Source organism: Leopardus geoffroyi, chromosome C2, assembly GCF_018350155.1.
Source record: "Leopardus geoffroyi isolate Oge1 chromosome C2, O.geoffroyi_Oge1_pat1.0, whole genome shotgun sequence".
In the NCBI taxonomy this organism is placed as follows: domain Eukaryota; kingdom Metazoa; phylum Chordata; class Mammalia; order Carnivora; family Felidae; genus Leopardus; species Leopardus geoffroyi.
This window is the reverse complement of record NC_059333.1, coordinates 136356415-136369527: the sequence shown is the minus strand read 5'-3', so window position 1 is coordinate 136369527 and position 13113 is coordinate 136356415. Positions and strand designations below refer to the sequence as shown.

The 13113-nt window shown below is 42.2% G+C and overlaps 1 protein-coding gene across 1 annotated transcript in view; it reads right to left on the bottom strand.

The window, feature by feature from the left end:
* The window catches only part of KCNH8 (potassium voltage-gated channel subfamily H member 8), a 292155-nt gene extending 280715 nt beyond the window's left edge, over positions 1–11440 (bottom strand). Inside the window, exons 1-3 of the mRNA XM_045501006.1 lie at positions 11302–11440; positions 7201–7386; positions 989–1108 (exon numbers count right to left, since the gene is read on the bottom strand). Of these exons, the coding sequence (XP_045356962.1) occupies positions 989–1108; positions 7201–7386; positions 11302–11440 (445 nt within the window). The remainder of the gene's footprint in view (positions 1–988; positions 1109–7200; positions 7387–11301) is intronic.
* Positions 11441–13113: the final 1673 nt, after the last annotated feature.

Below are 13113 nucleotides of genomic sequence, written 5' to 3'. Positions count from 1 at the left end.
CAATCTCTCGTAAATCCAGATCCTTCTAGCTCTCCTATGTCCCCGAACAGCCTTTTGACAGTCTCCCCCCCAACAACCTATTAAGTGCTAGTGTATGGTTAGCAGAGTTATAAATAAACCCGCTGCTATGGCCCCCAATAAAAACTATTATTTACTAAAAGGTGGTCAAGCTGTCACCTTAGTTTCTGAACTTTAGCAAATGCCAGTGCACAATTCCTAACGCACAGAGAACTAGTATACCCTGAATAAACATGATTGGAGAAGCACGGCATGATTTTGCTAAAGAAGCAGACTCACTTCAGGGAACTGGGAAGGTAGAGCTCTGATCAGGATGTTGACCCACCCTCATCGGTGGAGGAAAGGAGTGAGATACAGGGCCAAGGCAATAACAGCAGGGGGTATGTAAGGCTCCGTGGAACGGATAAGGGGCTTGTGGACCTTTCATAACAGTGGGCACAGGCCTTGGATATTGTTGAACAGTGATCACAAACTTCACTCTGAAACAATGACAGTCCATCCTCAAAGCCAAGAGGGCTCAGCACAGATGACATACTGGGTCAGGGAGAACATGCTAGAAGTGGGAGATCACCTCAATCGTGAGAAAGTAATGATTAAGAATATAGGATCTGGAGTCATATAAACCTAGTACAATCACCATCTTCATTATCTTCTAGCTCTGTGGCCTTGGTACATGTCTGAGGTTAGGTTCTCTAAATGCAGAGCCTGAGACAAGGATTAAGATATACCTAACTTTTTGAGGGAGTACTCTCAGGAAAAGCTGCTAAGAGAATAAAGGGAATAGAATTGAGGAGGGGAGAAATGACATGATTTCTAGGAAAGTTTAAACTTGACCTGATCTGTAGGGGAACTCTGGAAGGTAAATGTACCACAGAATTGTCCCTGCCTGTAGTCCAAGGAGCTGGCTTTTGTGGGTTAGTCACTGGCCCTGGCCCACAGGTGGAGGGGAAGAATCGAGGGGTGCGCTAACCTCCTGGACAAAGCACCTCCCACTGGCTGAGGGCAATTATCTGAGGAAAGAGGCAGCTGTGAGTTTGCCAGCCATGCTTGTAGCGGCTATGAGATGGGCCTATAGCAATCTGGATCCAATCTGGATATAGGAATCACACAGTAGGTTAAACAGAAAAATTTTAATATAAATAATTACTATGATAAAACTGTATCACACACTAGGGCTGAGGGAGAGAATCCAAGGAAGGGCAAACTGGAAGAAAAATGTGGTTCAGCCCCCAGATAGCAGGGAAATGCACTGGTCTGGCCCAGCGGGATGCGGTCTGGGTTGCTGGGCAAGCAGGAGGCCACCACCTTCTGGAGTGCAGAGGGCAAGCGGGGAGCAGATGAGCAGCGACTGATAATGTGGGTGGAAATCGGGGTGCTGGCAGGAGTAGCAGGGTCAGGCGTGAGCCATGCTGGTTTCTGTCAAGAGGGCTGAGGAAAGATTAAGGCTAGGCTAAGTCTTCACCCACACCACCAACCTCCAACACCACTCTGAAACGGGCAAAAGAGCTCTCCCCCCCACCCCCTGTCCAACGCACACACCTGCAGCGTCCCTGCAGCGCCCTCTACTGGAATCCATTGAGCACAGAGCATATCCTGAAAAGTGCTTTGGAAGCTGAGGCAACAAACTGGTAACCGACACAGTACTTCCAGCCCAGGAAAGGAGACCTGGATGGCGACCAACTGTACCCTACTAATACCCACCCTGCACAGTTTCCTCTCCTAGAAAGCAGGGGTAACATCCACTTTATAAAACTGTTGTGCACGTTAAATGAGATTTTGTACAGTGCCAAGCACAGTGCCTGGCATACGGTAAGTACTCAACAGATAGCAGCAATCGCTATTGGTCTTTTCATCATCGCTATATGATGCCAAGCTACGGAAAGCATTCACAGAAATGGCGGCGCGCTAATCTCCACTTCTGTTTTAGAAACGCCAAGCATCCAGTTTACCTCCAGCACTGCCATGAAGTGGCTAAGTAGAGACCACTCTGCCCAAAGCTGTAGACTTCGGTCATTGTAAGGAGTAAAATAATATTGTAAAATACTTGGCAGAATGATAATCATGTAGATGTTCAATATATGGTAACCGCGGCTAATATTAACAATCATCATAAATTAGTGCAGGATGGGGGCCCCTCGGTGGTTCAGGTCACGATCTCGCGGTCCGTGAGTTCCAGCCCCGCGTCGGGCTCTGTGCTGACAGCTCAGAGCCTGGAGCCGGTTTCAGATTCTGTGTCTCCCTCTCTCTGACCCTCCCCCGTTCATGCTCTGTCTCTCTCTGTCTCAAAAATAAATAAAAACTTAAAAAAAAAAATTAATGCAGGATGGCAAAACTCCAGATTGAGGGAGATTTTGCCAACTTTGCCTAACGACCCCAAACTAAAATTACGGTGTTGATTAGAATAAAGGCAAATTCCCGCCCACGAGTTGCAGAAATAACACAGCACAAATAAAAGACCTGGCTAAATGCAAAGTTGAAGGAGAAATTCATCTAACAAATATGTCTTTATTGCACTACATTTTGCAGACACTATTCTAGATGCTGAGGAAAACTGCAGGAAACAACAAAAATAAAATGAACTCCCAGCTCTCATTGAGCTCACACTTTTTGTGTGATATGCAGAGGCTAAAAAAAAACAAAAGCAAAAAACAAACATGTCCATGCATAATTTGTCAGATAGTGATAAATGGAATGAACATAAATTAATCAGAGTATCGGGATAATGTATTGGAGAGACGGTAGTGAGCAAAAACTTCTCTGATAGGTGGGTATAGAAGTGAAGGCGTCTGAGGGAGCGGGGGTGGGTGGACATGACAGAGGGAAGAGTGTGTTGATCAGAGGGCCGGCAAGTACAAGTGCAAAGAGCTGGAGGTGGGAGTTCGTGTGGCACATTCAAGGCACAGTGAGGAGGCATGGTACCTAGCCAAGCCTGAGTGAGAAACAAAGACAGAAAGCTGGAGCTTTCAGATCCTGGTGAGGAGATTACAGACCACAGTGAGGATTTTGATTTATGTTCCAGCTGCCGTGAGAACGGTTTGTGCGGGCAGGGTGGTGGGGGAGTTGTCTGTGCAAGACAAATTGATAGCCTGGACTACAACGAGAACACTGGAGTTGGTGAGAATTTGTTGGACTCTGGAAGTAATTTTAAAGTTGAGCCAATAGGGTAGCTGACGGTTTAGATGCACAACGGAAGAGAATAAGACGCATCAGGATGACTTCAGGTTCCTGGACTAGGCAACTGAAAAAATAAAGTCTCATGAGATAAAGAAGACTGTGGGGGGAGGGGAGAGCTTTTTCATGGGAAGGTATAATGACGACTCTGTGTTTTGGTATTAAATCTGAGATGCCTACTAGACATCCAAAGGCGGTGTCCAGCAGGCAGTTGTACATGGATCCGGAATTCAGAGAAGAATGCTCTAAAGACCTGAATTTGAAAGTCTTCAACAGATAGACGTATTTAAAGTCTTAGGACTGGCAGGAATGCAAGAGTGCATGTGGATGGAAAAGAAGACAGCTTCAAGACAAGGGAGCCCAGGAAAACTCTGGTGTTTAGAACAACAGACATGACTGTAAAGTTATATTGGATTTAAAAGAGGGAACTTTAGGGGCGCCTGGGTGGCTCAGTCGGTTAAGCGGCCGACTTCGGCTCAGGTCATGATCTCGCGGTCCGTGAGTTCGAGCCCTGCGTCGGGCTCTATGCTGACAGCTCAGAGCCTGGAGCCTGTTTCAGATTCTGTGTCTGCCTCTCTCTGACCCTCCCCCGTTCATGCTCTGTCTCTCTCTGTCCCAAAAATAAATGTTAAAAAAATACTATATTAAAAAAGGGAACTTTAATTTAAAATGGAATAGATTGCTTCAGAGATAATGAGCTCCTGCTCCGTGCTCACAAGCAGCACCTGTTCCCATCAGTCAGAGATGCTATAGAGCTTCCAACATTGGGTGAAAAGAAGGAGCACATCACCTCTAAGCTCAAAGCCATCAATATAGGAGATAATTTACTTGGAATCAAGAGATCTTCAGTTAAAGGTCTGCCCTTAACTTGCTCTGTGGCTTTAAGGGACTCACGAAACCTCCTTAGTCTTCACTCTCCTCATTGCTAAAATAAAGGAGTTGGATATTCTTCACCATTCTCTTCTGAGACCTAAAAGTCTGTAATCACCAGGTATCCACTTCTGTTCTTTTTATCCCAGACGTTATAAAACTCAGGTATGAAAAAAAGTGATTTAATAAATCCAAAGAGTTGCTGATTTGCTCAAAATTAATTAATTAGATTCTTGGGAGTCTGACAAAGGCAAAGCCTTTCCAGGTAGTTCCTGAGATATCTTTGCCAGAGCTCCTGTTTCCACGTCCACTCTGAGGTGATGCAGGTGTATGTCTGTGATAAGCCATAGCAAAGGGAGAAAACTTAGCTCAATTCAAACAATACGAGCCTTGACCCTGAGAAAAGTACAGTGCTGGATGCCTTAGGACACGTGAATAGGTCTTCTAGGCTTTCACAACCTGGTCATTAGAGAAGCTGGATAAGCAATTCTAGCAAAGGGGAGAAAATAATTAGTACCCAGAGATGAATAGCTCTAGCTGCAGAAAGACGGGTAGGAGATTGGCCATCTGTTGGCAAGCTGGGCTTAGGCAGAAAAAGCTGGTATTCATGTGAGGGTCTGAGATGAGTAGGGTTTCTAGGTTTGATGAAGAATAGAAGCTTTGTAATCAAATGGGCCTGGGCTCCAAACTCAACTGTATTAGCAATTAGCTGTGTACCCTGTGGTAAGACTCTTCACTGTAAACTCAGGCTAATACCTTCCCCCGACTGTAGTTGTGATGAAAAATGTGATAATTATATGTAAAGATAGTTAATACAATACCTGGCATAGGAGAAAGGATCAGTAAGCCATAGTTAGTGATATCTGAGTAAAAGAGGTGGCAATGGAATCTCAAGAGAAGATAAAGCATGAATAATGTTCATGAACCTAGTATTCCCTGATTTCCTTGGCCTGCTCACAGCCTGTCTTTTCAATCTTATTCTGGCTACTTTCCATCATGACTATCCTGTTACCACCTGCAACTACTTACCAATCCAAGTAAAAATTATATTATAATTTAATGTTTTCCAAATGCATTCATGTACCACCCAAACTAATTCTGCAATGTCTACACAATACCTGCACTAGTATTTTTGCCTCCATTTTTCCTTGAATTTCTGAAGTTTTCACCTAAATACATTTATTTGGTTAAAACATTTTATACCACAATTTTAAATGGAAATCTCGCATTACCTTCCTTTCCATAAGGTGAAGAGAACTAAAAAATAAATGCAATCTGAAGCCCTTTTTACTGCGTTCCAGTTACTGTTGTCTGCCATCATATTTGGGCCTATATGTTAAAGAATAGGGGGAGAGATGAGTGTCTAGTTAGCTAACAAGGATGCAAAGGTGGTTAAAGATGCATTAGTGTGAAATTGAGGCCTTTTTTTTTCCCCTGAATAAAAGTATTGAAAGATGATTAGAAAGAGAAAATCCTCTCACTGTGTAATTCAATATTATTTAATGTTACTTCTGCATATTGTGCATATCAGCAGTGGTACAGCACCTTTGAGAAACATCGCCTTGATTCATGCCATCCAGACTTCTCTGTTTATCCCAATCCATATCTTACGATGCTTTCTCAAGCCCCACCCCCTCCGTGGAGCCTCCCTTGATTATTCCATTCAGCTGTAAGCTCCCTGCCTTTAAATCAAGGTGCTTGGTGTTAACCCATTTGGAAATAAATCCACGCACTTCCTTATGACATCTGTTCCATGACTGCCACACTGGCATTTTGCTCTTGCATTTTTATCACTGTATAGGTTTTTCTTGCCCCTTCCCCTATATAAGTCACTGTGGGTGGGGACTCTGTCTTTTCTGCCCACATTATCCCATGCATACGTTGAAAATGGTAAGCATGTGGTACATATATGTAGAATGAGTGGCTAAAACATGTGGTCCATGAGAACGTCAAGTACTACGGTCATACTGGAGAACTGAGATAATCTAAATGAGGGCTGAAAATAGCGACACGAACTAGGCATTACTGGAATAGAAATATTTGAATATTAGGTAGCAGGAAAAAGTTTTCCTGAGATAATTTTGGTTTCATATAACTGTGAAAAAGATGGTGGGTAGCACTGTCATCAGAAACTCACCATGTCCCCGGAGTCCAGTACTAACAGGGCTCTATCCAGGTGGTCCTATCAAAGGAACCAATCATCATATTCTTGCCAAGGTCTTTTATCTCTCATTTGACTCACTAGGAAACGTGAATGATTCCTTTTAGGATATTGGTTTTATTACCCCTTTTTACTGATAGGTATATGAAGCTTAACCTGCTATAACACGAAAGCAGCCATTTCACAATGTGTCTGAATGCACCACAGTGGAATTTCAGAAATATAAAGACAATTTTGAAGGCAGCAATGTCGAGAAAAAATAATACCATACAAAAGAGGGTAAAACACTAAAGTGAATTCTCTTGCATCCTACACTTTAAGTGACATTGGAACACCAACTAGAAGGCTTCGTTCAAGCTAGCGGTAGGGCTCTCACATTATTTTCTACGAGGCCCTGTGTGATAATCAGGATATTAATCACCACATAGCTAGGTGTGCAGTCTGAAAGGATAGAATTTCATTTTATGCATTTGGGGAATGTCACTTTAGAGAAAATCAGATAATAGGCAGAAGAAAGCGAAGAGATAGAAAAAGGAATCATAGTTGAGAGCTTAGGGCTGCTCTCCATCCCTTGCCTTTCTCTCCTTATTCTTAAATGTGATGGCAAGTTTCTTCGCTCATGAAGTGTTAAAGGCTTTCTTAGAAGCAAGTGGGAAATTCTAAAAGGACCTTTTGTTAGAATTGGGAGAGGTCTTGGAAATCGTCCAGCTCAAACTCCACATTCTGTAAAGAAAAAAAGAGAACACCAGAGAAGAGCATAAACTGTCCGAGGTCACTCAGTTACTTTCGGCAAAGGGAGGTCTGGAATGCTGGTCTCTTGAACCAAATCTCCAGCCTCGGCCTATCCAGTGTCTCCCCAAAGAACTCTCTTCTTGGAGCTCAAAGCCTGAGGCCTTTCCTTCTCATTTCAGCCCAGGCTGTAGTAATAGTGAGAACACAGGAGTATACATTACAGAGATCACAGATAATTCATCAGATACCTGTGACTCTTCCACTAAGAGCTCTGCCAGCCACCTCGGCAAGCATATGGCTCACGGAGGTGACTTCCCTCCTTGGCAACTGGAATGAACAAGCACTACTCCTCTCCCGTTTCACGCTACCATCGGCACTCCATCTCCGTCTAAGCAAAGCTGCTTTTTGTTTAGAATTGAGTAGACGGAGTCGTGCTTTGAGGACAGATGTGAACATATGATCATTTTCTTTCTTCTGCAAGAGAATTTAAATCTCTTGGATAATTTGCGACAGTCCGCATGACTAGTTTGAATGCTTTACAACGTAACAGCCAATCTCTAGGTAAGTGTTAAATAACCCTCCAAACTCACAAAGATTAAATTAGCTTTGCTTGCAAGAAACTATGCTATTTTATTTTATTATTTTTTTTTAAACATTCATTTTTGAGAAAGAGAAACAGACAAACAGAGTGTGAGCAGGGGAGGGGCAGAGGGAGAGGGAGACAGAATCTGAGGCAGGCTCCAGGCTCCGAGCTGTCAGCAGAGCCCAATGTGGGGCTCGAACCCATGAACCTCGAGATCATGACCTGAGCCGAAGTCGGATGTTCAAACGACTGAGCCACCCAGAAAACTGTGCCCCAGAAACTGCGCTATTTTAAAATGATCCAAATCTTTTCTTAAATTTATCAGGATTACTTCCTAGATGAATATACTTCATTGGCCTTATGAAGTACAATGACATTTCTTCAAGAAATACAAATTATTCTACCAAATGAAAAAAGTATGTTTTAGTGATTTATTTTCATTAGTAAATAAATTTCTACGCACAAAAGAGATTATTGATTTGCCTACCATGGTGATCACAAAGAATCTTTTAACGTAAAAAGTCATATGGGGCTCCTGGAAGGCTCAATTAAGCATCTGATTGTCGGTTCCAGTCATGATCTCATGGTTCGTGAGTTCGAGCCCCTCATCTGGCTCTGTGCTGACAACTCAGAACCTACTTCAGAGCCTCTGTCTCCCCCAGCCCCACTCACATGCACGCGCACGCTCTCTCTCTCCCTCTTTCAAAAATAAACATTAAAAGAAATAAAGTAAAAAGTCGTAATGCCTTAAAACACCAAAGAAAAAGCTATTACCAAAATAGCTAAGGGAAGGCTTTGGGAAAATATAAATATACATAAATACATTTAAATTTTTTTTAATGTTTTTATTTATTTTTGAGACACAGAGAAACAGAGCATGAGCAGGGGAGGGGCAGAGAGAGAGAGGGGGACACAGAATCCGAAGCAGGCTCCAGGCTCCGAGCTGTCAGCACAGGGCCCGACGTGGGGCTCAAACTCACAGACTGTGAGATCATGACCTGAGCTGAAGTCAATTGCCTAACCGACTGAGCTATCCAGGCGTCCCTACATAAATATATTTAAAAGTAAGGAGCCACTTTCCTACTACTGCCAAATCTCAAAGGATTGAGTAAAAATCAGGTATGCTCATAGCAGAACTGTTCTGTTTCCTGAACAAGGGAACTATGGAAAAACACCTCCCGGGTCCAAAAATGTTGGAAGATTTGTTGCCTCTTGATTCCTTGCTTTAACCCTGAGCTCTTCTGAATGGCAAATTCAGTTCCTCTTTTCCTATCTCCCACTCTCATAAAGGGAATTCCAGTACAAACTGGGAAAAACAAATTTCTCTTTGGGACTATTATCAACCACAACAAAAATAGGAAAAAGAACATCTCCCCCATGAAGCCCCCTTGACTTCCTTTGAGCCCATGGTTGTCCCCCATCCTTAAACACTGTGACACATACAGGATGCTCTAAAGTGCTCAGCACTTGAGGCACCTGGCTGGCTCAGTTGGTGGAGCATGTGACTTTTGATCTCAAGAGTCATGAGTTCAATGACTACTTTGAGCATAGAGATTGCTTAAAAATAAGTAAATAAGGGGCACCTGGGTGGCTCAGTCAGTTAAGCATCCGACTTCGGCTCAGGTCATGATCTCGTGGTTTGTGAGTTCAAGCCCCACGTCAGGTTCTGTGCTGACAGCTCAGAGCCTGGAGCCTGCTTTGGATTCTGTGTCTCCCTCTCTCTCTCTCTACCCACCCCCCCCCCACGCTCTGTCTCTCTCTCTCTTAAAAATAAGCAAACATTAAATAAATAAATAAATAAACAAATAAAGCAAAATTTGTTCACATGTACCTATTAAAAGAATTATTTTTAAGTGTTCAGCACTTAATTTGTCTCTTGCTGATTTATATATGGTTCCTTCTCTCCAACAGGCTTGCAAGGATTATAATTTATGTATATTTGTGCTTTGTAGTACTCAGCAGTACTGCAATACAGATAAGCGTTCTGTCATACAAACTTCACGAAGAATCAAACATCACTGTTTTCAATCTTTCGGGTCCTTGAAAACATGTCCAAATAGAGTTAGGGTGTTAATATGGCCCTAAGAGTTATTATTTGGTAGCACCCAGATGATTTCTGAACAGATCATTCACAATATTTTATTATATACTGAAGATGCACAGTAGGAATAAAAGTGATGACACTTGAAACGTCCAGTACGTACTCTCTGAAAGCAAATGCAAAAACTGAAATGTCGGGGCGCCTGTGTGGCTCAGTCGGTTGGGAGTCCCACATCAACTCAGGTCATGATCTCGGCGGTTCATGAGTTCAAGCCCCACATTGGGTTCTTGTGCGGAACCTGCTTGGAATTCTCTCTCTCTCCCTCTCTCTCTGCTCCTCCCAGATTCGTGATTTCTCTCTCTCTCAAAATAAATAAATAAACTTTTTTTAAAAAGCCTGAAATGTTTCCTTATGAGTAAAAATATAATGTAGAAATTTTCAAACTGGCTAACTTTTGCAGAGCTCCTCTCTTGCAGCATCGACAAGAAGAGTAAATGACTAATTTCCCTAAACTGCACTCGAATCTTGGGAAATTAATTTCTATAGCATTCAGCATTTGACTTTTGTAACTTGCAGAGTAACGAGATAAATAAGTGAAGGCGGTATTATTTGAGTTTTATTAAGTTCAACTGTAATTAGCTTCTTATTTTTAAAAATCTTGGTAGAATTGGTAGAAATTACACCGAATACCCTGAACTATACACAGAAAAAATAATCCTTAAATCCATCCAATTACATTAAAATTTCATGCAAGAAAATAAATCTCCCTCTACTCCACCTCTGATATCCAGAACACATCATGCTGGTGATGACTATTATATCTATTTTTTTAAATTTTTGGTGAGGCAAGCCATTAGCTACATAAGACAGCTGTTCACAGCCTTCTAGACACAACTTGGCATATTTCAGGACATACAAACGATCACTTCTAAATTAAATGAGTCCAATTACACATTGGACTTATTTTGTCACTGGCATAATTCAGTTGTCTATGTGTGTATATTGGTTTGGAAAGAGGCATAATAAAAATATATTCCTGCAATGCCTACTTCTGAGAGTCTCAAAATACGTCATAGACATCAACAGACTATTTTGCATTGCCATCACATAATTAAGCGAGAAGTGTTACCAGTATTTTCTTAGATATATAACATTTGATAGAATGTTAGACCATTATAATAATCTAGGCACAGCGACCTGCATCTATATTCTCAAAAGAGGTCCTTTATTCAGTGTAATTCAATATGCAATGACCCTTGAGCAACACAGGTTTAAACTGTATAGGCCCACTTACATGTGGATTTTTACAGTACTGTACTGTAACTTATTTTCCTTATGATTTTCTTAAGAACATTTTTTCTCTAGCTTACTGTAAGAATACAGTACAATAATACGTACAACATACAAAGTATCTGTGAGTGTGTTTACATTACTGGTAAGGCATCCAGTCAACAGTAGGCTATCAGTAGTGAAGTTGTGGGGGAGTCAAAGTTACACACGGAATTTTGACTACACAGGGGTTGGCAACCCTAACTCCCACCTTGCTCAAGGATCAACTGTAATTTACTTCTTTATTCTTTCATTGTCTCAGTTTTCCAGCATCCTTTATGTGCCAGTCACCAAGTCTACAGAGCAGAATAACACTATCTACATTCAACCTTACATCTTCCTCTCAAACTAACTGCCCTGTCCAAAACACACTTTTCATTTCTTATTCGAATGTACCTCTCTGTAGACTGTTACTAAGATGGCTTCCTTCTTGAAGGGTCTCTCTGGCAGATGTGATGTCACACTTCCCTTGCTTTTCTCGTACCCCTGCCCATTCCTGGTCTTGGATAGTTTTCTCTTCTTCTGTCCACTCCATGTCTTCGTGTTCCCAAACTCAACTGTGGGCCCCTTTGTTTCCTTCTCTACCCACCTTCAACCTCACTCCAGCTAACAACACTCACATCCTTCATCCAAGGGCAAACTGCTTCATGAAGTCTGAGGTTTGTCTATTCAACTATCTGCCAGATGGATCGGCCTGGATGCAACTCAGGTACCTTGAATTCTCGTGTCAAAAACAAAACCCAGGATTTCTCCCAGTAGCCCCCTCCTTTGTTTTTCTGTATCTTCCCGTGTTTTCTACCACCATGGCTTTCAAATCATCTGCCAGATCTGTCTGGTTTTCCCTCTTATGTCCACCTCCATATTCAGTTCTGGTTTTACCACTTCTCTTTCCTTCTGATATTCATCTTCTGGGTGATTCATCTAAAACTCAGGGTGATTTTGCCCCCCAGGGAACACTGGCAATGTTTGAAAGACATTTTTGGTTGTCGTAACTGGATAATGGTACTGGTTTCTAGAGGGTGTAGGCCAGAGAAGTTGCTCAACATCCTATAACACACAGGACAGTCATCGCCCTCCCTTAACAGTACAAATAATTATCTGGCCCACATGTTAATATTCCTGAGGTTCAGAAACCTTATCTAGATAAAACAAAAACAAACAAAAAAACTGACCCAGCCACTATCCCTTTCCCTACACCACTTAAAATCATTTCAATAATGTCTCAGGCCTCAAGCTTCTTTTTTTTAAGTTATTTATTTATTTTGAGAGAGACAGAGACAGCATGAGTGGGGGAAGGGCAACCAAAGAGGGAGAGAGGATCCCAAGCAGACTCTGCACTGCCAGCACAGAGCCCAACACGGGGCTCGAACCCACAGTCGTAAGATCACGACCCGAGTCGAAACCGAGAGTCGGATGCTCAACCCACTGAGCCATCCAGGAGCCCCTCAAGCCTCAAGTTTCTTGAAAGCCCACATAAGTCTCTGCATGACAGACCCCAGCCCTCCACTCCAGCCCATCTCCTGCCCATGTCAGCCTCTCTCTTTATGCTTTTGCACACATTTGCTTGTAATTCTCTACCATATATTTTATTGCCTTTGTGCCTCTGCTCGTACATCTCCCACTTCTGGAATGCTCTTCCCTCCCTATTTTTATCTGCTTCATTTTCATCCATTCTTTAAGACTTTTCCTACAGGTCTTCTCTGATGCCTTTTTCCTTCTCCACCACTCTCAGGTCAGATTAGGTGCACCTTCTCTGTGCTCCCACAGTACACTGAGCACATCTTGGTTAGAGCATCAGTGGGGTGTTTTTCAGATTATCCATGTGTTCTTGTGCTCTCTTTGTTTGTGTGCAGAGATGGTGTTTGGTCAGTTTTTCTATACCCCCATGCCTGGCTTACAAGTAATCAATAAACATTTGTTGAAATGAATTAGAAAAGTTAAGTGGAGATTAACTGTACTTACCTAAGGATGGGGACTTTGCTAATATAAAGAGTAACTCTATGAGTTATCAGAAAAGAACTCATCTGGCTCAAAAATAGTGGCATATAAGCAGAAATCCTCTAGCCACACTAAAATATATTCATTGACATGTAATCCTGGCATTAGACTGTACACAATTTAAGATTAAGGCCAGGTGTTCATGTTTTTGCTAATGGAATATGTAAAAAATATGCACTCATTAACTATTAGTTGAACATATGAATGATT